This window comes from Crassostrea angulata, chromosome 7 (genome assembly GCF_025612915.1).
Source record: "Crassostrea angulata isolate pt1a10 chromosome 7, ASM2561291v2, whole genome shotgun sequence".
Taxonomy (NCBI): domain Eukaryota; kingdom Metazoa; phylum Mollusca; class Bivalvia; order Ostreida; family Ostreidae; genus Magallana; species Magallana angulata.
Window position 1 is genome coordinate 18,858,080 of NC_069117.1, and position 25,367 is coordinate 18,883,446.

Here is a 25,367-nt window from a genome sequence, read left to right on the forward strand (position 1 = left end):
GGAACTGACTCCGTCAAATAACATAATTAACACATTTTTGTAGAAGTTTTTTAAACAGATCAAAATCCATAACTATACTTGTTATACATGTATTATAGATAAAACTAGAGCTGTATGATTGGTTAAAAGCTAATATATAGAGAATATATTAAAACAATACCAAGGATTTAAAATTTATTTAATTTTAGTAAACCTGTGTAATGTAATATACTACAATTTACAAATGAACTACGCTGAAAAAACATCATCAACAACAAAAAAGAAAACCTATATTTGATTTTTGAAAAACCCAAAACAGGCGTTTTAAATAGATAAAATATGTACACTCGTCATAAAAAATTAAATCAACTATTTTGAACTAAAGAAAATTTCTGTAGATGCAGTTTCGTGGCTGCTTAGCTTTGACAGAGGTTGACTAGAGGAATGGCTTGCTGAGGTAGGTTTGTATTTCTTCTGTCTGTCGATGAACCTCTTGCAACACAGTTTTCCCCAGTACGTTCTCAACTGTTTTTCTCTTGCAACAAACAGAATGAATATGAAAAATCCTTGAAATGTTGTCAGTATGGTAAAGATGTAACTGAAGACGATCCTTGCGTCCTCGATCGCTAATATACCAAAGATCCAAGTAAGTCCTGCAAAAAAACCAAAACAGAAATAGATGAAGATTTCAAATTAACTATATCTTTAATGTCCACTCTACACTATCTGAATCAAATAACAAATATGCTATGCAAAAAATGAAATTTTTAAAAAATGACTTATTAAGTTAATCATTTGCCTCAAAAGATTGTTAAAAAATACAAAATACAAGTATTTAACCAGCAACTCAATAAAATAAGCATACATAATGCATACCCAACAAAATGAAAATTGATACAGCTGCTCGCAAGTTCATCATTGCTCGTTTCGATTCAGACTGATTTGATTGCAAGCCTTTAGGACGATTTAGTAGAGTTTTTAATACTAGTGCAAACACTATACAATTTACAATAATGATCAAAGCAACGGGGAGAAGGAAGGCATAGTAGAATGGCGTCGGCGACATCCAGCAACTGAAAGATAACCAAAAGCATCATATACCACCACATTAACGCACAAATTCACGTATTTCGACGTATTTTTTTTTATTAAATTAAGTTTTTAAATTCTGCGCAAAATAAATTCAATTCTTTGAAATAATCATAAACTTTATAGTTAATCTCTTCTTTTTTACGATTCTACACAATCACTTACTAATATTTCCCTCCTCTATATAAATCATAATCAACTGCCAAAACACTGACAACGGGGATCAAGGGTAATCCTGTATAAAATTAAAGATCAATTCAAAAGGGTAAAAAAAATTCAGAACGACACTTTAACATAACTATTCACGTTTTCCAACAAGAAACATTGGAAAAGAATTTGAAAAATTTATAATATTTTACACCCTATTGAATAATATCAGGTTCATGTTTGAACTATTTCACTTTTGATAATTTCTTTTAATAATTGGACATATATTCGACCTACCCCAAGCTGGAATTGACGCCTTCAAGATAAATCTTGGAACATATGTCCCTAAGACTCGCACAAATCGTAAATATTGAAGGAATCCCTCGACTAACATCCACATAAAGGAAACCAATAGGAAGTAATGCATCAGAGCCGCTACAGTAATACAACCATAATAGCTGTCGGTACGCTCCATTCCCGCCAAAAATATCACCATCGAGCAGAGTAAAGCCAAAGAGAGGTTGAGAAGTGTTTGCTGTCCTCTGCCTTTTCTTAGCTGTCTATTTTAAGATAAAATGAAATAAATACTGAATTTTTCATGTCTGAAAATCTTAGTATACGTCATGATAAAGTGATATAATTGATATGTTCATTGCAGTTTTGGAATTTAATCATGAATATCACATTGAAAGTAAAAATAAACTTACTTGAAAAGAAGAAACGACAAAACTGTGAGGCCAAGCCCGACAATGGATAGACTGAGACCAATGATTGTTATAATAGAGAGAGCAAGGGTGTTGACCTTGTCAATAATGTCACTCTGACCCTTAACATCCTGAAATTTAAAAGAACGTCAATGAGGATAATTGTTTTACGCAATTGACTCAATTATGTTGTCTAATATGTACATTCATTCAGGTAAGAACGTGTATCTGATACTGAAGACTTGCAAGTAAAATGGCAAAGTTGGTGAGGTGATCACACTCGCATACGACGAGTCCATCTTCCACTTCCGTTCTTTGGCAACCCCTTGTCGACCATCCACCGGAAGTGGCATAAAGAGAGTGATTCCAGAATCCACATACCGAATCCTCAGTGATCTGTACAAAATTTGGCAACAGAAATATGAAATTGCTGACTCCTTAGAAATGTTAAAGATTAATTATTTGTCATATTTTACTTTTTAGAAACAATTTTAACAAGTTTTCAAATATTGTGTTTTATTATTATTCTGAAAAGATAAATTCAATTGTCTCTTGAGAATTTTTTATAATTCGTCATTTAAGGAGCAATTGTCTGTAAAAGATGAATTGGAGTTTTAATTCTCAAAAAGAAATATACGGGCGCATATTTTCAACATAAAATTAAACACAATCATCGTAATATACAGTTGCTTTTATGGTACCGGTGGTATGGGACATCTGTCGATTTTAATGTGGATTAATGTACATTAAAATTAGAATACTTTCAGTGGTTTAGATTTTTCAAAACACTATTGAATATTCAACCAAAAAATACCTTTTGAAAATTTTTGGAGAGGTAAAAAATGTAGAAACCCCAGCGGGAATCGAACTCATGACTTACAGATTCGTAGTTAACCCCTAACGCACTGCGCTACGCTGTTAGGTGACTCTACTGAGAAAGAAACTACTTTTATAATTAAAAACCATTTCATTGTTTATTTTGATAAACAATACGTCACAACATGGAGGTGTCCCATACCACCTTAAGTGATCCTTACGTTTATAGGCTTATAAATTGACCGAACGAAATTTCTTCCAAGATCCAAGACGGATTTTCCATTCGAAATAAGTGTTGCAGATGCTACTTTCCCATTCAGCTCATATCTCTTATTCATTTGTCGAACTTGAAATATTTTCGTACTTTCAAAGATGGTAAAAATAACCCTTGAATTGTTTCCTGTACAACAAAAAAATTATAAAGCGAATTTATGACGATATAAATCAAACTTTAAAATAAAATTTATAGTAAAAGTAATTTAATTTTTTAAAATATGCATTTCAACTTTGAAACTGTTAGCAGAGTTCAAAACGTTAGAAATGTATCTTGCTCTAAAGTGTTAGTTAGCCAGAAAATGGCTCTAAAACTGTGGTTTCAAAAAAATACCCTGTACAAGATCTTTAGGAAGGATAATAGCCGTGTCAAAGGACGTAATGTTGATGCTATCCTCAGCATTAATCAGACCTATTGTGTCGTTGTCCAAAACCACGTCAATGCCTACATTCTTCAACTGAATACCTTTAAGGTATTGAAAAACATGGTTATACGTAAATTCAGGCAATCACAGATTAAAAAGCTCAGCAAGACAAAGCATCACCTTTATGAGACCACCTTGATCCCAACACCTGTATCTGAAAATCATAGTAACTGTTAATGATCTCTTATATCAAATTATTAGATATTGTTGTGTGGTTTGGCTCAAAATCATTTATCATAAAATACAAAATTGATCATGAATGATGTAATATCATATGATACAACATATATAAAACAAAATCATATTACATAAAACAAAATAACATATCATATTGTATCATATGATACATGTATGTTAGTGTAATATATTATATCATGTAATATGAGACAATATTGTATTTATGATATGATATTATATAAATAGTGCCTGTTTGGGAGGGTAACAGTTGAAATTGACACCCCGAGAAAACCATTGTCAACCGACGCGAAGCGGAGGTTGACAATGGTTTTCGAGAGGTGTCAATTTCAACTGTTATCCTCCCAAACAGGCACTATTTATTTTGTTATACTGAATGTCTTTTTTAAAATTTTTAAGAAAATTTTACTGCTTTTATATAGGAATAGCGTGAATTCTACAGCGAACCGTACGCGCATAATTTTCGCGCATGTAACATTTTTAATGTTACCCGTTGCCAAGTGCATTGCTAACGCTGAGGGTAATAGTAAATATTATTAACTGCGTCTTAACCAATCAGATTTCAGTATTTAACATGAAAGTATAACAACACATTATTTCATTTGATATGATTTTTTATCTATTGAAATTATATTGAATAACATGTTATGTAAATGCATGATACGATATTGTATTATATGAAATGATAATGTATCACCCATGGTTATATCAACTGTTTAACACCAATAATTAGAGAGCTCTATATCAACTGTTTAAGTCTGACAAGGTATTAAAAAATATACTTCATTTTGTAACCAACTTCAAGACCATAACACAATCTATTTACATCTACAAAGTATTATTCCCTCTATTTCTTACGAAAACTTATAGTTACATGTAATTCATAGCTATATAGAAACAGCCAGACTGAAATCTACATGCCCCGTTCATCAATTGATCGAAATCTACAGCGGCTGAAACTTGAGTAGAAATTGACACGCCCTGTTTATCGATTGGTCTAAACCTACAGCGACCTACAAAATATCACGGACTGCACGAAATAGTCATGGTGATGCCAGACTTTCAGTCTCACAGGAGACGATTAGGCTGTTCCTTTTAGCTACATGTAACCTACTTACGTACATTAACAGTAATTTAGCGAATTTTACTTACTTTTCATAATCAAATTATAGATTTATTAAAAAGAGATGTTAATATAAACAATAAGATGCTTTCTTTGATGATTCATGCGGGTATGAAGGTAGAGATCATTGCAGAAAAAATTTACATAACCCGCGTTAGCGGGTTATGTATTTTTTCTGCAATGTCGCTACCTTTATATCCCGAATGAATCTAATAATAATAATGAATCGAATAAGCATCTAGATAATCAATATCACTCTCAGTATCTCCGATTCATTTTGAATCATTGTAACAAAGTTATTTAAACCCTGACTACTTTTTAGGCATAGTATATACATGTAGAACCATTTTAACAAGACCTTGGACTTTCGGTAGGATGTAACTATGTATTTCTTGCGTCGAAACAAGTTAGAAATGACGCGGTTTCAAGCGAAATATGCACTGATTGCGGTATTTGCTCAAAAGCCAGACAAATCTTGTTGACTACAAAGAGCCATGGTTGAGTGGCCAACAATGAAATAGACAGGCCTACGTCACATTTCTTTTTGACACAACTACCCAAAGTCCAAGCTTTTGTTAAAATGGTTCTATTACATGCAAGTTTGAATAAGTACTATTATTTACATCAATATGTGACCAGCTCCAAAAAACATTAACCTTCTCCAGCATTTGAAACTCATGGCTTAGATTCAGCATCCAAGCATGTGGAGTGCATCTATATCACAAGATGCAATCAGTTCAAATTTGGTAAATGATGATTTGTCTATCAAAGGGCACCTGCTCAAAAAACTTTAACCAGCTCCTAAAACTTTAACCTCATCCAGCATCCAAAACCTATGGCTCAGATTCAGCATCCGATACTGTGGAGTGCATCAGTATCACAAGATGCACCAGCTATGCAAGTTTAGTGACGTTAGGACCAGTAATAACATAGATATAGTCATCAAAGGGCACCTGCTCCAAAAACTTTAACCAGGTCCTAACACCTTAATCGCATTCAGCATCCGAAACCTTTGGCTCAGATTCAGCATCTAAGCATGTAAGGTGCATAAGAATTATATGATGCACCATCCAAGCAAGTTTGGTGAAGTTGGGACCAGTAATAACCCAGATATTGTCATCAAAGTGCATCTGCCCCATAAACTTTAACCTGCTCCAAACACCGGAACCTCCTCCAGCATCTAAAAGTCATGGCCCAGATTCAGCATCCAAGTCTTTCAGGTCCATAAATAGTCCCAGATGCATGATCAATGCAAATTTGGTGGAGATGGGACAAGTAATCATTTAGATACAGGACCTGCAACAAAAACCTTAACCAGGTCTGGACGCTGACGCTGTCGCCTGGTGTACAGCATAAGCCCCCCCCCCCCCCCCCCGATTGGTCTCGGTGAGCTTAAAATGTGCAAATCAAATGATTTAATTTAGAAAAGGGTAGCTTTATTTTTAATAAACATACCAATTACAGGCGAGTCTCCGGAAGTGACGTCGGTAACAGCCACAGCAAAAGATTTCTGGAAATTTCTGTACTCTGTGCCATTAAGGACCACGTTTCGAGTGATTGTTTCGACACTTTCCAAAATCCTGAACAAGAAAATCAAGATTTTTGAATATTTTCATTTAAAAACATAACACAAGTATATCTTCTGTGAAAGTCTTTGTTTTGCTGCATTTGCAAATACAAAGCTGAAAAAGGTAAATCCTGAATTGAAAATACTACCAATGTGACAACTCAAAGGCAAATGGCAAATTTAAAGCTGTGTTTTGGGCTAAGGAAATTGTCTGGCCATATAATAGGGAAACAACTCGTCTTAGACTGTCCGTATGAAACAGACTCTTGCTTTTCTATTAGTTGTCATATTATTTAAATATTACCTGGTAGTACTGCTGCCTAGAGTGTGGGCATTCATTAGTATCTCTTCGGGTGCCTCAAGTATATTCGACAGCGTTTGTAATACAGAACTCGTAGTCTGCAAAGAGAGATTCTTCATAATAAAAGGTCGCCATTAATGATATGTTGCGAAGTTTGCCCCTACATCGCATGAATATACTTGTATTAAAACTAAAGCTCAAAGTAATTTTTAAAATATTAAGGACATATTTAGCAAACCTGCTCAGATATCGATGAAATGCTTGCGATATTTTCTAGAACCATTGACGTGTAAACAACATCTTCAACAGTGAGATTCGATGAATTGCTGGTGAGATTGGCGACATCTGATGCCACTAGCTCAACATTGCTATCATTTGTAGGTACCTGATATGAAGCAAATATTTCACATAAGCCCCAATTTTGTCTTATTCTTGACTCCAAATTCCAGACATATTTTTAAACAACTCCCTAACAACTGTAAAACTGTTCGCGCCCCAAAAGGACACTACATTGAACTACTTTTATTAAGCTTGATAGGAAAATTATGTATACATACATTTGACAGTTTCTTTAATGACGTCATATTAGCGAATGACGGGTTCAGCAGAAACTGACAATTGGGATTAACCGTCACATTCCGGATTTCGGCTGGCGCCGCTGTTCGCGTGTAACACAATCCAGACAGTAAAGGCTCGGAATCTGTCCATCAGGAATTTAAAATATATATACATTTGTACATGTAGATATATCAATTTCAAACACCTATGTATGATAGAGATTCAAAACAGTTATGTACCTGTCAATAAAGCAATAAAAAAAATTCAATCCCTTTTTAATGGTCTCTAACATTGACAGTAATTGAGTAGAAAGCAAATTAATTACGATGTTTTCAAAGCATGCTACGATCGGTGTATTTACAGAATAAAGATGGCTGTCATCAAGCAATACCACACTTATCGCCATAAGACTATACCTGTGATACAAAGCTCCTCAGAATATGTCATGGATCCATTATCAACAGGTTTAAAATTATAAGTAGACTGGAAATCAGGACTGTATCCAACGGTGCAGTATTCTAAAATGGAATATTCTAATGGAAACCTTGTAAATATGTACCTCTATACTCTGGAAATGGCACTGTGTAAAATATCTATGGCTTGAAGAATGTGGTTATATTCTCAGAGAATGTTGAAGATGGGATTTATCATGGTTAATTCAAAGTTTATACAAGGTTCATCTGGATGGACGATCTTACACGTAAAAGGTGCCCTAACTTTGGTTGATATAAAACAGGGGCGCTTTGCAATTGGTAGAATTTATTCAACACTTTGTTTCCCGCGATATATATGAAATATATTTCTTTGGGGTCCACTAAAGCATCATCACAAAGTTGTCCATGACCAGATGCTGTACATGTACTGACATGTATTATAAATACCAATACTTGAGTATTTAATATTTGATGTGATTTTAATAAGACTTTTCTTTGACGTTGACGGGTAGGAAGTGTCGGAAAAGGGAACAATTTACCTTCGTTGCGAATTTCAAAGGTGTTGAAATCAACTAAGAGGGCCTGTCTTCGTCTCCGTCTACTATCAATGGATCTGGTTCTGGCTGATATTGTGATATTATTCAGAAGATAATTCATTGCTTCTGCTGACTTCCATTCCTCATTCGGTCCCACAAAATACAGTAAGAAATTTAGAGCGTTCCTTTTTCTGAGCCTATTCAAAAAAAGGAGAAATTAATTTTCGAATTGGACCTTTTTCATATGCGAAGGATTTGTAAATATTTAACTGAATAATAGTACACATGAATATTGTATTGTCTGATACGATATAATATTGTATCATGAAAACAATATTTAATTGTCCCATATCATAAAATAAATAACATTGTATTAAATGATATAAAATCATATCAACTTTAACATCAATTACTTATAAGCAAGTTTGAGTGAGGAAAGACAAATTGTTCTTAGCATCTTTGATAATTAAGATCAGTCTCCAGATCTGAAGCGATCCCTGCATTAATGTTTCATACCCATTGTTGCATGAAACATGAAAGTCATAGTTGGTTATGACGTCAAGCATTTTCTCCAAAATCCAGCTCCAAAACGCAAACTAAACCTGAACTGTTATTTAACTTGCCTAAGCATCTGAATAATAAAGATCATATTCCGTACCTGAAGATATGACCAGTAATTACTTAGATATGGCAATCAAAGTGAACTTTTAAGATTGAGCATGCAAGCCTGTTAAGTGTCCCCAGATTCTCAATTTAAGCAAGTTTGGTGAAGTTAAAACAAGTAATAATAAGATTTAGGTCCTACTCTAAAACCTTTTAAACCAACATCACCACAAACGCTGAGGGTATATCATAAAAAATAAGCCCTGTCTACCCAACCCACCCCCACCGACTTCGACACAGTGACCTAAAAATGGACAACAACAAAATCATTTGTCCCTGGCTTGTGTAAATCAGACTTTAAAATGTGTGCCAGTCAATGTCAATTCAGTAAAGACTCCCATCAAATTTTGATTTTTTTTTTTATTCTCAACACAAATACATACGGTATACTAGTAATTCCTATGAAGCCTAACTGTCCTCCGCTGACAGGGCGTATGTCTCTACTGACAGAATAGATCTTGGAAAGAATTGCTCTTCTTGATTGTCCCAAAAGAGATTCCGGGCTGGACATGTAGGCTTCCACCAATGCGTCTTGTAACGAGAGACTTCCGGTCATAGAAACAGTTGCATGAAAAATCGACACCCTCTTTTCTGTAACAGATAAAATAACGGTTAAATAGATCTTTGACTACAACAGCTACACATTTTATGTTAATATTGAAGGGGTATCGTCATGCTTCAGCTTTTAAAGTTTCCAAGAACGAGGTCGACAAAGCTCGAAAAAATCCCAACTCGAAGCCGTGCATCATGAAGTACCTGTATCCACCATGATTCGAACACCCTCTCTGCCGATAATTATTGTCTATATCCATCTGCTAATCACGATGAGCTACATCTACGCAGAAGTCAAAACGAACTAAAAAAACTGCAAACTAGTTATGATTCGTTATAGATGTAGACTCTGTTGTAACATATCGATAACAGAAATTTTGAAAAGTTCTGCTTTAATAACAGTATTTTTACCCATTCATATTGCTAGCAAATAAGCATATATTTGGTAAGTAGGCATAAAACAACGTGTAAACTCATAATATTTTATCTTGGTTTAAACAAAAATATGTTTTATTAAAGACAGATAATTACACGATGTTGTATAATCAGCGTCGCTCAGTATTTCTCGACGGGCGTGTGCTATTTTGTTTTCGCACAGAAAATTCAACTAACGTTGCCGCAAAAAGCATTGTTACATAAAAAATGTTCAATACTATTCAGATTTCAGCATTGTTTTCCCTCTATTTAGACGCAACAACAATTTCAACTGCACGTGCCTTGAACATGCATGTTTATAAAGAATAGCAAGCTCTGTATATCGCTAATAACCCAATTGGTTTTTAAATTTTGGATGACCATTTAAATTTAATTATTGCTATGGTAAAGCATACTAGACATCAAATGGAAAACATTAAGGACAGTGCCGTGTAGTGCTTGGTAATTAGATATCCCAAACTTGGAGTACTGAGTATTGAAGGGCGTTTTCAATTCTCTCTCTCTCTCTCTCTCTCTCTCTCTCTCTCTCTCTCTCTCACCATTTGGAACTGCGTAAATAGTTTTGGATAGCACAAGTCCAACCCCTTTTCTTTGAATATCGCATCTGTATACGTCTGAATTTGCTGAAGCCGAGGATAAAAACATTTCCTCGTCAGGTAACTCTGGATTCCACTTCATTATTTCCCTCGAATAATTAGTTTCAAGAACAGTTAATCGATCTACAATCGCACCCCCTTTGTACACAGAATACGTGTCAGTTTCCAGATGAGGTGCAGGAAATTTACAACTGAGATTTCCATTCAAAACTACGCCATTAGTATTGAATTTTGGTTTTTGAAATTCCATTTGAAGTTCACTTGAACTGTCTGTAATTATACAAAAAGATATTATATTTCACAAGATTAGTCGACTGTGATTTTATCTAATTGTGATGTTAATACATGTGCATTGTACATTCACTTCTTGTATTTTGACTGATTTATAATGCATTTTAGGAGAAAACCAAAGAAAGAAAGATACATGCAGATGTTTATATATATATGGAAAAAATATGTTATTGTTGGTTCATATGGTTATGAGGGAAGCGGTCATTGCAGTTTCCGCGGGAGGTACATGTATGTACATGTATTTCCTTCATACTCGTATTTTGACATCCACTGAATATTGTCTATACTTCTATATCTTAGATAACGATGAACTACCAGGAGGTGAATGTACACAAAGTTCACAATTCACATTCAGTTAACTTGGATTAAACAATTTAACAAAAATCGGTTTAATTTACAATCAATTGGTTGAAAAACGTTTGAAAAACTCACACATCCTGTTCTTTTTGTTGGTTTGGCAGACGACACTCGCAGCAATGCTACAATTGGTCGCGCTGGATATTTCCATGCTTTCACTGAGACGTATAAAGGAACAAGAAACGGGCGATTCCACTTCAGAAAACCACACTGTAAAGATAAAAACAATATACTAGTATGACATCAATATGAATTATTCTAGTCTCGTTGACTATTTACGGTCAATCTTCTGTAATTTAAGTGATGATAAATTGCATTCATTTTATTGCATCTTATTGCCACAGAAAACTTAACATGTTTAAAAACGAAGGTTGTTCAAATACATGCTGTTCCTTATTCAGTAATGCTTATTTATCGATTTACGCAATCATGCTGTTAAAGACACACACCTGATGAATTGAAAAGTGCTAAATGTACAAGGAGCCTCAGAGTCAGATGTCGATCCTTGACCAATTGCAATTGCAAAAGTGTTCCCCCGTTTTGATTGCAAACTTCAATAGCGTCCAATGGTTGTTTAGGATCTTTGGTCAACAAATAGCAAGAACCTACATCCTCCGCGCCAATCCACCCAGACGGACAAGTATTTAGATCTTAAAAAAGTAAATATTCTTTACAAAAATATATTGCTAGTCTTGAAACGCAGTCTTTGAAATAGTGATCGTAGGTAATAATATGGTTTTATTTTTGTTCTAGCTCTCTCGGATTGATAGTGGTCAGCACCAGAAATTATCAGAAATGCATGTAGTAATATTATTTGATGTTTTTTTTTATCTTCTGGAAATTCAGATGACATTGTTTGTGACACTCGATCTGTAAATGCCTACTTGGTTTAAAGCTTAAAATGTCTGCCTCTTTGTAGCAGAGAAATGGAAGGCGTTCGTTGCAATCTCTTATCTGTAGTTCTTGATATAAATTGTTGACCCCAATACAGAAAGGATAGCCCTCTATCCAAGCATCAGATATGTTGATTCTGAAAAAAAAATTCAGAGTCAGTACTTTCACAAAATATGTAGAATGATTTAAGTATGATGCAAATGCCTTGTCAATGATTCAATGGCTATTGATATTACAAAGAGTTGAGAAAAAAAATGAAAAACGATTCACTGCATTCGAAATAGATTCTTTTAAAATACCAATATCAAGACTTTTGCATAAGAATAAGCAACCTACATAATAAACTTGAACCTAATGCGGACAGTCAGTTTAAAGAGACACTACAGCTCATTTTGCGCAAATTCCAGAAAATGACTAATTTCAAAGTATGAACTTAGCAAAAATTACGCTTTGTGAAATAAAATTTCAAAGTTCGAGTCAATATGATATAAATTCTAAATTCCGGAACATCTTTGATACGCATTCGCGAACTTAATATTGCAGTAAGAAGATTCAAATCCGTGCATGCACAACTTTTATTCTTTTATTGAACTGTGTTTAAAAAGAAATTACCAAGATGAGAAAAAGAAGCTGATGTGTCTCTATGAAGTCTAATGCTTCAGAAATATGGGTGGTCAACAAAGAAAGAATCCAATCAACCTTAAAACGTTTTAATTTCTTTGGCCAGTAATCTCTCTATAGTGATATAAATATGTAAAGCTCTCTATGTAAATATGTAAAGCTCTCTATGTAAATATGTAAAGCTTTCTATGTAAATATGTAAAGCTTTCTATGTAAATATATGAAGCTCTCTATGTAAATGTGTAAAGCTCTCTATGTAAATATGTAAAGCTCTCTATGTAAATATGTAAAGCTTTCTATGTAAATATATGATGCTCTCTGTGTAATTATGTAAAGCTCTCTATGTAAATACGTAAAGCTCTCCTTCTAAAGCAGATTAATATAGTCTGAAAATGTCCGTCATTACCCAGTCCTCGTAGTAAAAAACCCATTTGGGAAACTACTTGTATTAAAACTGCGATGATCAAAACTATGCTTCAACGGTCAAATAGCGACCTTCAAAACTTGATCAACATATGCACGTTACAAATATCAAGCGACGCAAAAAAAAAATTCGTCTTACAAACAAACATGGCAAACAAAGGTTGGCAAATCTGTAAATTGTTATTTCTGAAATTTTAGTAAATTCAAGCGAAACTTGACATTGATAAAGCGATATGCAAAATATCAGTCCAATGGTTGTCAGCTTAACAGCTCATAGACTACGCGACATCAAGAGGACACTCAAAAGGATAGATGTTAGGGAGGCTGGGTGGTCAACAAAACACTAACCAGATCTGCCTTAAACTTTTAAATACACGGATATCTTTGGCCATAATTATCATTTAGTCCAAAAAAACCCCAAATATTTAAGCTTTAAAATTTGAACAGTTTTTTTTTTCAGACTTTCTAGAAAAGGTTTATTCGCCGCGATGAATGGAATAAACCTTAAGACTTTATCATAATTATTACCCTCTTCCGTACGACAACATCGATGTGTCCAAGAAAATGGGAGGGGCTCCATCTGAGACCAGGCTTCCATACTCCTCATATCCTCCTGTCCAAACATCTACAATGCAGAGGGAATGTATTTGTTTTACGATTTATAGCCTTATGTGAGTAAAAGTTTATTTAATACAGAATTATACATAAAGTATTTTAAAGATTTTTTCTCATTTAGAAACGCTAAAGAGCAAAACTATGGGAGAATGCTTCTCCATGTACCTGTGCGAGGAAGATATGCAAAAGGGTCGGTTTCATTCCCATCGGGACTTAGTCTGATTACTACTGGTACTATGAAAGCTCTTTGCTGTCGACAAATTGTTTGGGCTTGGTAAAAGGAGGCTGTTTGTTCAACTTTCTGGACACATCTTTTTCTTTTTAAAGCAGATCCAATTTCATAAAAAGTTTGCCAGTTGGGTGGACAAACTTCAGCACTAGCCGTATAGTATTCTTCTGCAACATTACCAAACTCGCACAATGTCAATTTCATAAAGGAAAAATCAAATGAAACGCGATCATGCATACATGTGATTTTTATAGTTTTGTAAATAAGCAAATTTAAATTTGTTGAGCGCTGCTTTAAAAAAGTTTCTTGTTTTCGATTTTACCAAGAAAGATATGATTTTACAGTTTCAGATGTCAGCAATATAATATAGACACAACATTTGAAGCATGTCATTAAACAATACTTTTGTAAATAATTTAACTCTTACTTGATTTGTTGGATAGCACGTGAACAGTTGCGGGCCCTGCACTGCTTCCGGGGTCGGCACTATCCATTATTTGTATTTCGATAAAATATTCACCAGCATCGAAATCGGTCACATTATTTATTGTCAGCGATGGTTGGCCGGGACTCCCGCCAGCATATTTAATGCCCAGATTTCTGTTATTAATATCTTCAGCGAAATCTGAATTCTTCTCCTTGTGTTTCCAAGTCACCATATAATTTTCTGTCAGTGGAAAGCTTACATTGACTGAAATCGTGAGATTAGTTTCTGGAAACACATAGTAGACGTCTTGTAGCAGAGATACTGAGAGCCGTCTTTGTTGTTGAGTCTCTGCAAGTAAACATGTTTCATAGTCATTTAGTCAAGTTTTCCTTTTGATTTTATTCAGTTTATAGCTTTCCACTTCAGTTTATAGCTTCCTTAATAAAAAGAAAACATTAAATTCTTTCATCAGATGGCTTACTACCTATGCTTTTAGTTTGTTACTTATGAAATTAAAAAGGATACCACCTTTCCCTATATAACCCTATATAATATGGCGTGGTGATACGGATATATAACCATATAATGGGCGTGGTAAACACTTCAGATTCTAGATGTGCGACCATCCTGTATATTTGAGGATCAAAATGTTAACATTTTTTAACTGCTTGTTTCTGTCCAAAACTGTTGTCAAAAGATGAAAAAGCAATAAATACTAGTTTGAGGTTTTACACGATCCTCAAATGTACAATACGCCGCAAATCCCTCCAAAAGCAAATATCATCAGCGTATAGAAGCAGACTTAGATTGTAGCTGTCGATTTGGTATCCTTTATTTATTGTTTTTAATTTCAAGACTAGATCTTTTTTAGATTAAGTGAATAATGTTTGGTATAACTGTCTCCTTGCCAAACTCCTACATTGCATCGAAACCAGTCTTTAAACTTGCGTTGAGCCGAACGCACGCTCCTGTGCTTCAATATGCAGAATATTGTGATAAAAGTTCTAACCAATTCCATTGGTTACATGACTACTGGGGTAATGCTCTATCTATAGCTACATTGCCAAACGCTTTCTGTAGGTCAATGAATGTGACAAATGTTGAAGTATTCAAGGCATGGCTTATGCCTTCGAAACTATTTTTAGAACGGAACTGTAAATCTTCGCCGCTGCACATTGCAGTAGTGATAACTACTGATTGCAGACTCCTCTGTAATGTAGTGAAATTGCATGTATAGTCTAGAGTCCGAGGATTTGACTTTTAAGATTGGGTAGATTACACAACGCCATATGAACAGAGTAGTGTTTGTATCAAATTTAAACGAAAACATTTTGCGCAGTATTCATTTTTTTTTTGGAGATATAATATTCTCAAATTTCAAGACTTCATAAGGCAGCTCGTCAATCCTGCAGATCTATCCGCTTTGGATTTGTTAACCACATATTTATTCAATTAAGATACTTCAATTATACCTGTTTGTCTATTTAGATCAGTGTTTGATTAGGTCTAACATGCGACACCTTAAGTGATATTCATGATTCATAATTTTGAAGATTGGTGGATTTTAAAATCTATCTTTCCTGTAAAATTTCTTACTTTTACGAGACACGACAATTTATATCATCAACTCTCACTGGACTTCAGTTCATACTAAATGTCATATAATATACGACTACGTGATGGGCTTGATTAAATCCATCGCCGCATTCACAAACTGTACAGTCTGATTTGATTGAAGATTTTGGCCAATTCCATTAACATAATTGAAAATCATAATGATTCGCAAAGTGCCCCATTTCTTCCAATATACGAGGGTCAATCAAAAAATACGAAGACTTTTGTCATAGCTATGTCACTTAACGTCATATCATTTCTAAATTTGGTAGACATAATTTAGCAATAGTTTTAAATAATTTACAAGAAAAAAAGTGAATAAATTACTTTATTTCTAAGAATTATTCAGAATATAATCCTGTAAAAATGAGGTCACGGCGCACGGTCAAAATTTGTGTTATGTCATCAATAAACCGTATAATGTTGAAATTAATATCTCTGTAAATTGGGCTTAAAACCAAATAATATTGAAACCTCAAATTAAGTATAGTCATGGTATTCTATGTTCCAAATAATGACGGGATTTACCGTTTTGTCGAACAGATATTAGTAACTAAAGACAGATAGTCCTCTTTAGAATTGACTAAAAACATCGACGTCGCCGGACGTCACGGCGCAACAAGAAGTACAAACAAAATGGATTTAACTGAGGAAAAAGCCAATACATGATGTGAAAACGCTCAATGGTGCAAAAAACAAGTCAACAATTATTTACAAGTTTGTGTTTAACTTTAATAAATTTTGTGGGGATGGTGGTAATTGTATTTTGAATATAAAACAGTCTGAAAGAGAGTAGAATATTTGTAAATAGTTGGTCTAAAAATAAGTAACGTCAACCGACGTTCAGGGTTATCCTTACTGTAAATTAAAAGATACACGGTTAGAAAATGAAAACTTTGAAGAACTAAATTACGATTCTCGAACAAATGTGTGCAAATAAGATGTTAAGTGGTTCAGTGCCATTTTGAATTGTAAGGAGAAAGGCACAAGAGACTAAGCGTGATATAAAGATGAGGTATATCTATAAACTGTGCGTTTTTAATCTGGACGTCATATTTTGAACGTTATCGTGCGCCGTGGTGACAAAACATGTTGTTTTAAAAAAGGGGTAACAAAAAAACCGATTCATCAAATGGACTAAAACTTTGCATATCAATAACATAAGTGTTGGTGCACAGATTAATCTGTTAAGTATGACTTTCATGAAAAAAAAATGATACACAGCAACATTGTCTTCGTATTTTTTGATTGACCCTCGTATATCATGGTTTACATGTACATGCAATTAACTTTCTTCACTTAGTTAAAATTGTGATCGAGCGGAAAAAAAGAGTGATAACTACTTATCTAAATGCGAAAAAAACCGCAGGCGTTATAGCGCAAAGGAGCGTTTAAATGGCGTAAATCAGGGACACGATATCGCAAAAAGGGCGTTATTTCACTCGCAAATCAAACTACGTTTTATAACGCAAATTCAAAGTTGAATTTAGTAAACACTAAAACGTCTATTTTGTTTTAAAACTGATTTTTGGTTTTAAATGATTTTTTAAGTTACTTCAATGATATTTTACAAAACTGAATGAAACTGTTCTAGACTTCCTTACAGTTGTGATTACTCTTAAGTTATGGTGAATAGACGGCAACTGTACATAACAGAAAATCAGTATACATACATATACCGTAGTTTATCTCCATCTGATTATAAATTAATGTATTAATTGTAAGTTCATAGATATATGAAAGTCGTGCGTCAGCCACTCAGGTTAGTAAGAGTGGCAATGCTTGTCCATTTTGAAGTCCGAATTTCCTTCCGCTTTACAAGAAGCTATTACCGGTTGAAGATTTTCCGTGCAAAAACAAATGATAGCCTTTTTCTTGAATAAACAGTTGTTTAATGACAAAGGGTGTCAGGGTTTTTTATAATGTTTTAAAGAAAAAAAATTGTTCTGGGAAAAAAAAACCTACTTGTTTCGTAATAGATACTGTAACTATTATAATACTGCTCACCTAAAATCAACTGAGTTTGTTTACTCTGTGTTATCTTTCTTCATTTTTATTTGATCGATGATTAATGTGGCGTGTTTACAATCTCCGAAAGAGGATATAATGAACAAATAAATGTAAGAGTGCTAGCTCACCAGTTAGACCCTGCAGGAAAAGCAACACACAAACGAAGGTCTTCATTGTTCTGAAAATAACGATTCTGATATATGAATATTGATAATCAACATATAATATCGAAAGGGGCGAGAATAAATATATTTATAAATTAAAGAATAGTAATGTGCATTTTAACGCTGCTTGAGGATTTCGTTTTTGTTGGGTTTTTTTTTTGGGGGGGGGGGGTGGGGGGTGGCAAAAGTATTATTTTAATAACTGTTTCTATATATCAGTCCGCCTCAAGTAAAAAACTTGAAGTATATTAACCGATAAACAGCTATCTGATTTGATGTGACGTCATCATTCAGTCATGGAATTAGTCAATTAAAGATAATTATAACGTAGAACAATATTAAATATCGACATTGTTTCGATCGACATTCATCAACCCTGTTAACTTGTTCTTATCTAACATAAAACAATATAAAAATATATAAATACATGGACTTTCTAAGTGTTTCTGTACTGGCAGTTGTCTTACAATCTAAAAATCGCAGAGGTATATTTTTCCTCATGACATGCTTGTATTTTCAGAGACAACTTTACAGATTACACATTTCTGTTCAAGTAGGCGTCAACAAGAATTGTTGTCAAACCTTCAATCTTTGACGTTCAGCGATTTTATCAAAGTGGCCGTGGGATAGAAGGCACGACGTGGTTTCCTGCCTTAATTACCTCAATTTCATTCAAATCGGAGAATTCGCATGACCGTTTAGATTTTTACACTTTCAAGGTATTTTTCAAAACTAATATAAAATAAATCAGTGGGCATTCTGTAATAGCAGTAAAATTTTGTCGACAAATTGATATACGATACACAAACCTGCATGATGGATTTTACTATTATGAAACCACGTGCATATTCTGTATTAAATACGCAAGGTGTGAAGTGTCTTAGATAAATATATATAATATAAATGTATATACAGAGGCACCATATGAAATCGCCTTAATGACAATTCTTTAAAAAAAGGAAATTGACTTTTTGATCAGTAATAACAATTTTAAAAAATGATAAATTCGCCTACCCTTCTCATCCAAATGTCTTCATACCTTTTGATTTGTAAATAAACAACAAGTCGGGTCAATTGTTAGGGAAGTGCGCATGCCCTCTCCACTCTTGTCAACTGATGCGTGCTCTATTCTCAAGCGCACCCACTAATAGTCATCATAAGTTAGTTTAGTTTAAGAAATATTTTATTCAAAAATATACATATAAGTATATAAATGAATCTGGATTGAACAGCAGGCAAAAATAGCCTATATTAGTTCTCTCCACCTGAGTCATAGTTACACATGTAAATTAAAACCAGTTGGATGAAAAATGATTTAAAGTATATGAAATGTTATTGTTTCGCTGTTGAACATTTTTAAAGGAGAAAATTTACCTATGTGCAGTTTTAGGTATTGCAATCTCTTAAGTAATTAATATTACGGTCTTCCTTCAGAATAACCTTTTGAAATAAAGGGAGTGTTGTAATTTTAATTTACTCAAACTGATGCGGATGAGAATTTACAGGTACATGAAGTTGCCGGAAACTATTAATGCCATTCGCGGATATTATCTATTTATGAGCATTTAATGAAATGGACTTAGCGCTCTCTCTCTCTCTCTCTCTCTCTCTCTCTCTCTCTCTCTCTCTCTCTCTCTCTCTCTCTCTCTTCTCTCTCTCTCTCTCTCTCTCTCTCTCTTTCTCTCCCTCTCTCTCTTTCTCTCTCTGATTTAATGTATAGGTCAAGCCTCCATGCGGCAGTGTTTAAGAGGAGGAGCGATAGGATTTATAAAACTTAAAATGTGGAAATTTCTTCTCCCACATGAGCAAAAGTACACCTTTTCACACCTGAATGATAACACGTATGATAATACTAACTTTAATTTTCCGTCAGCTTTAAAAGGTTTGTATCTTCAATAAAAAGTACGAGGGCTAACACTAGACAGAGTAAATAGATTCATTTAATTTTATATGGATGTTAGTTTAGAAAATCGAGAATACAAAGTCATATAGATGTGCTTGTCATTAGTGCATATAGAATATCAAAATATTCTACATAGTGTATATACACGTGTGTAGAATCAGGTATATGGCATTCCTACTAGCTCTGGCTAGTGGGTTAACCCTTTAACTCGATCGGTAGAGTGCTGGACTGGACTGGCGTGCCAGAGGACCCGGGTTCAAACCCCAGCAGGGGCAAAAAGTGTCTCTGTTACACACGTTAACAATTTCCATGAGTTAATTATTAGTAATCCTAATTAGCATTAGAAGGCAATCGTGGCAAAAACCATCGGTCAATTCAAATCCAATTTACTAATTTTATCGTGAATTTGGAACAATGTACCTAGAAATCAACGATTTTGTAATTTATGTAAAAATAACATTGGCGACGAATATCACTATATCATGATATGTCCAGAATTGAAAGAATATAGAAAAGCTTATTTACCATCAATGTATTTTAGACGACCAAATGCTTTCAAATTTTTTGAATTATTTTCATGTAATAAATTAGCTGTTATTAATAACTTATGTAAATTTATCAATATTATTAATAAGAGAGTCAACTCTCCAGGTTGATGTGTACAGTATACACTCTTGCTTTTTGTTTAATATTGTATGTATTGTATATTTTCTCTATGTTGTTTTATACAATATGAGAATAAATAAAATGAATGAAATGGATAAACTTGTTTTTAGAAAACAAAAAAGAAATTCAATGATCAGCTGATGATACACCTCTATAGGTGAATTTAATAAGTAAACTTCCCCTAGTGTAATTACCGCGAACCCTGATCTCCCTCAGTGATCGTCAGTTAAAATACAGGTTGCTTATTACAATTAACTTCCGGGAAAGAAACATGCTTCTCTATTTGGCGTTCATACGATTATGAAGGTATGGAGAGCGTTACAGAAAAAAAAAATTAAAAAAAAAAAACCAAGGGATATCAAATAATAACATATCCAATAGGAGTTCGGTTTTCATATTTATTTAGCTTAATGTGTAGCATAAAACTTTTATTAATCTGCCTGCACGTTCATCAGAAAAGATATCAGATGATTATTCCTGCAAATAATAACATTAAAACTATAACTGTGTTGTCAAGCTTACTGTTAGTAATAGAATTATTCAGGATTCAGTTGTTAGCATTAATAACAAATTATCACTTGATACATTTAAAGAGATTTATATTTTACTATAACGTTACATGTATATGATTCATCTCATCTGAAACACATATTTAGAATTAATGACCATAGATTTTAAATTCCCATCCGAATCATATCATACTAAATGCACAAAACACACATACTAAGTAGGTATTCTTTATTGATAATAAAGAATATTATCACATTAAGCATATATATATGTGTTTCTCAATACTTATTGAAGAATCTAAATAGAATATATATTTAACAATATTTATTTTTTTTTTAATTAAATCAAAATAGCGTAAAAAATTCAACAAACCAGTCTAAGAAATCTAGATAAGAATATAACCAAGCTAGACTGGTTAGCATCTGCTATGATTCAAAACACACCAGATCTTTCAGGGATCAAATCAAAAAGGACAAATCAAGAGAAACAAGGAAATGTGGAAATTTTAAGTAGATCTTCCCATGTGATGCGCAATTAACTAAAACAGGTTTAACTCTGGCATTTATGCCGTCACACTTTATAAAAACATTGTAGTTAAACTATATATGAAAAATTTCACTCTTTCATTTTCATTTCATTCTCTTCTTAATTTATTTAGTGTCACCTTACAATGACAATGAACTTTATTCTCAATAAACTGTGTTTACAGTGTAGAGAAAATAAATACAAATTACATTGTGAAGAAGGATTAGTACATTAACCAAGAGAGCTAACTCTCAATAATTGTATTTATAAATTTACAGAAGCAGAAACTACAGAATACCAATTATATTGTCACCACATACCCTTGCAGTTGAGACTGATTGTTTTCAATTAAACAATCAGGAATCAGAAGAAAAAAAATTTGAATTGTAAGATGGATGTTTCCCTTGTATGATTTAGTGCTAAATGATGAAATCTTATTTTTAGAAATAAAAGGCAAACATTGTTTAAACTTGTACATTTTTGTTCACCTCAGAAAATTAGAACCTATGAATACAGTTATAGTGGAAAGTTGGAATATTATAGTTTCAAATTACGATTTACTTACATATTTTGTCTATCCTCCTATTCCATGTGCGTATATGTTTGGAATTTATCATGAGATGTTTTGAATGAATAAAGAATTATGGATAATTTTAATTTCCCTTGAGAACAATTCAGTACAATTAAAACAAGAAGTGAACACGTAGTAAGGCCCTAGATAGTTGGTTTTCCTCACCTGTTATTTTGGTACTGTTAAAATCACTTAAGGGTATATAACAAGCAAAGGAGAATTAACTGATAAGGTTTGTAGAAATGTACTCAAACGGCATGAGTCATGACCTCATCTAACCATTTACACAGTCTTGTTACATAATTTGACAAAGAAAGAAAAATTCGCCTATTTTTCGAGTTTAATGGACCGGTGTACGGCAATAAACGAGGGGGAAACAGTTATTGAAAAATCTCAACAAAATTATTGACGTCTCACAAATACAATTTACCAAGCGTTCCTTCATTCTTTTTATTAGATATTTATTATGCTGTCAACCTCTTCTTCGAAAATATATATATATAACAAGTTAACTAAGATTCTCTGTAATTCTTTTTACAAGATTTTAAGATATGGTTTGCGGCTTGCATTTCAATTTTTTTTTAATTAAACCAAATTGATTTACCATTAAGTTCAATACACTTAAGACTTTTTTTTATAAAATTCAAATGATTTTGACAGTGTAGCGAAGAATTTTGACCCGGGGTGAAATTGACCTGGAGTCATTTTTCAACGTTTAAAATTGAGACCAAATTAAAAGTGTTGAATAAAGACCCTAGTCGGTTGAAAATTGACCGCATCGTGGAATTTTGATTATGAAACCGGTTTCAACAGCAAAACAAGACACTTAAGTGGATTGATAATCAAATCTTTGATTCATTCAGCAAGACAATTACAGTAAAATTTAATACATATTTATTACACCTACCCAGTGAACTATGCAATTTGACAATTAGCTAATACTATTTAATTCTCTAAAGAAAAACGTTTTACAACAACCATTTTTAGTAATTCATTTTCTTAACATTTTAGTACATGTGTACAGTTTATCTTGTAAATGTTAGTGGTTTGAGGCTGCATGTACATTTCCAATGTATACTCATTCCTGTACAATGCTATAAGTAAGTAAGCAAGTAAGTGAATGTTTTATTATAGTGACATGTGTTTTATAAACAAATAAAGATACATGTACATACGAAATCTATACTACTATATTAAAATAATAGACTCAAATTTTTTTAGCTTTAATACCGATAAATCGGAAGAGTTCTGTCTTTTGTTTTATATATTTTAAACTTGATTGGTATTTGAAGATTACCAATTTGTTTTTATTTTTTCTCAATCAAGCTTCGCTAATTAATAATTAACGAAAATTCCTCAAAAATTTCCGGAAATCATCTGAAGTTTTTGGATATTACAATCTTGCGAATGCGCAGTACATTCATGTGAAATCACGGGAGGCTCTTTATTTGATGTTTCCACAATACCACATTTGCATATTGCATGGATAACTCAGAAACGATAAAACAAATGCATGTAAATTTTCATTGGAATTTTTTTCTGTTCTCAAGAAAAGACGGGAGACAACTCTAACACAGTGCATTTACTATATAAATCCCGAGAGTTCATGGTGTGTAAAAACGTTGTTGAAAAATTGTTGAATTCTGCAATTAAAGAATTAGACTTTTTGGAGAAAAGTATTTACAGCTTCAAAATGGTTTGTATGAACAATTTGAATGTGATTTTCAATGCAACATTATTAATTTTCTCCAAAATCGTTTTGGAGCAATTCTGCAATTTTCTGCTACATTACGGGTATATGGTAGGCATTTTAACTGTGGTGAAAGCCTTTCCCAAGACACAGTTAGATTATTCTAACTCAGCAGAGTGTAGTGAAAATAATTGCATTATTGTAGGCTTAAAGCTTGGTTATGTAAATGTCAACAATGGACGGTGTGTCGATGTATCTATTTCTTAAATGTCCGATATCATATGCAATGTCAACCCGTGCACGCACGGGTCAAAGTCTAGTAATACCTTAATGAATAAACACCCGGCCCATCGGACCTATATGTCACATTATAAACATGAGTATACAAATAATAAGTTTACGCATTGTTATTTTTATACAGGACAGATTGTCTGCACATAAAAGCTCAATATACATATTTTGCAGTTTGTCTAGGAAAGTAAGATAAGAGAAAACCATTGCAGTCTGAGTCTGACATGTTTAGTAATCGATTATTAAAGCCAATACTAGTAAAGAATTCGGTTCTAAGTTTTGAATAAGATGTATAATGTAATAAAAAATGAAATTCGTCTTCTATTGCTTCTACAGAACATACAATACATAGCCTATCGTTTACTTCCTCCCCCCTAAATCGCCCTGTTTCTATTCTGATAGAAAGAACACCACATCTAAATTGCGCTGTTATAGATCTATGAGGTTTGGGTATATCCATTGTAACGTGTTTTTTTTAAATCACTTTTGAAAGACCTGTAAGTTCTGAGTTTTGAAACACTTTGTAGTTCATTTTGCCAGTCATTCACAAATTTCTGTTGAAGTTTGATCTCGGCTAAGTTCAAGTTACACACCTCCCGATTTAAAAAACATGTTGACATTGATAAATTGGAGTAAATGTTTAACATGGTGTGACCAGTTTTGGTTATTTGATTTTTCTAAGTCCCACATGAAAACTAATTTTGTAAGTCTAGTCTATCGTCACTCATAGTAACAAGATGGTTCCACAATCGTAGCATGTTAAGTTGATGGCAATAGAATGAAGGAAACCAGCCACTATCTCCTTGAATAGCTAAAATCGGAGTAAACCGGTGCACCCCTAGAAAGTATCGCAGCGCCCGTAGCCGTACGGATTCGATGTTGTTATGTTTTGTGTGCCCCCTCACTCCACTGTAGTAGTCAAGAATTGGCACAACTCGGCTTAGAAACATCTTTTCGTATGTGTAAAATCCTATCGATTTGTTTGAATGTATTTTCAAAATAAGGCCTCCTAATGCACGTCCTAATTTAGCGAGCTATAGTAAATGTGCATGCCACTATCAATACAAGTACATGTAGTCAATTTTGTTGTAAATATGTGCTATTATGGTAATTTTGTGTGTTGCTTTAAATATTAAAGGTGAATTGAATTGAAAAAAAATCTTTTATTTTATT

At 33.4% G+C, this 25,367-nt stretch overlaps 1 protein-coding gene across 2 annotated transcripts; it reads right to left on the minus strand.

Moving 5' to 3' along the window:
- Positions 1-161: 161 nt before the first annotated feature.
- Positions 162-22,296, minus strand: LOC128192030 (uncharacterized). Of its 2 annotated transcripts, none has more exons than XM_052864427.1 (24): positions 22,208-22,296; positions 18,003-18,052; positions 14,251-14,598; positions 13,760-13,990; positions 13,508-13,604; positions 11,926-12,071; positions 11,491-11,691; positions 11,117-11,251; positions 10,337-10,663; positions 9,194-9,401; positions 8,151-8,344; positions 7,594-7,695; positions 7,177-7,319; positions 6,858-7,004; positions 6,623-6,717; positions 6,207-6,331; positions 3,343-3,474; positions 2,957-3,135; positions 2,166-2,315; positions 1,923-2,050; positions 1,513-1,775; positions 1,234-1,303; positions 856-1,052; positions 162-632 (listed from the first exon to the last, which is right to left on the minus strand). In XM_052864427.1, the coding sequence occupies exons 2-24, from the start codon at positions 18,046-18,048 to the stop codon at positions 349-351; spliced, it is 3,948 nt and encodes a 1,315-aa protein (XP_052720387.1). In that variant the 5' UTR covers positions 18,049-18,052; positions 22,208-22,296; the 3' UTR covers positions 162-348. The 2 variants fall into 2 exon arrangements, with proteins under 2 accessions (XP_052720387.1, XP_052720388.1); XM_052864428.1 differs by lacking the exon at positions 22,208-22,296 and adding an exon at positions 19,053-19,622.
- Between the last annotated feature and the right edge of the window lie 3,071 nt (positions 22,297-25,367).

Excerpts from the sequence above, each read along its gene's own strand:
- LOC128192030 (XM_052864427.1), bottom strand. The coding sequence starts at position 18,048 with ATGAAGACCTTCGTTTGTGTGTTGCTTTTCCTGCAGGGTCTAACTG. Across the intron at positions 7,696-8,150 it reads CTTTGAAATTCGCAACGAAG|AATACTGCACCGTTGGATAC; the intron begins GTAAATTGTTCC and ends ATTCCATTTTAG. Across the intron at positions 2,316-2,956 it reads CAATTTATAAGCCTATAAAC|ATCACTGAGGATTCGGTATG; the intron begins GTAAGGATCACT and ends AATTTTGTACAG.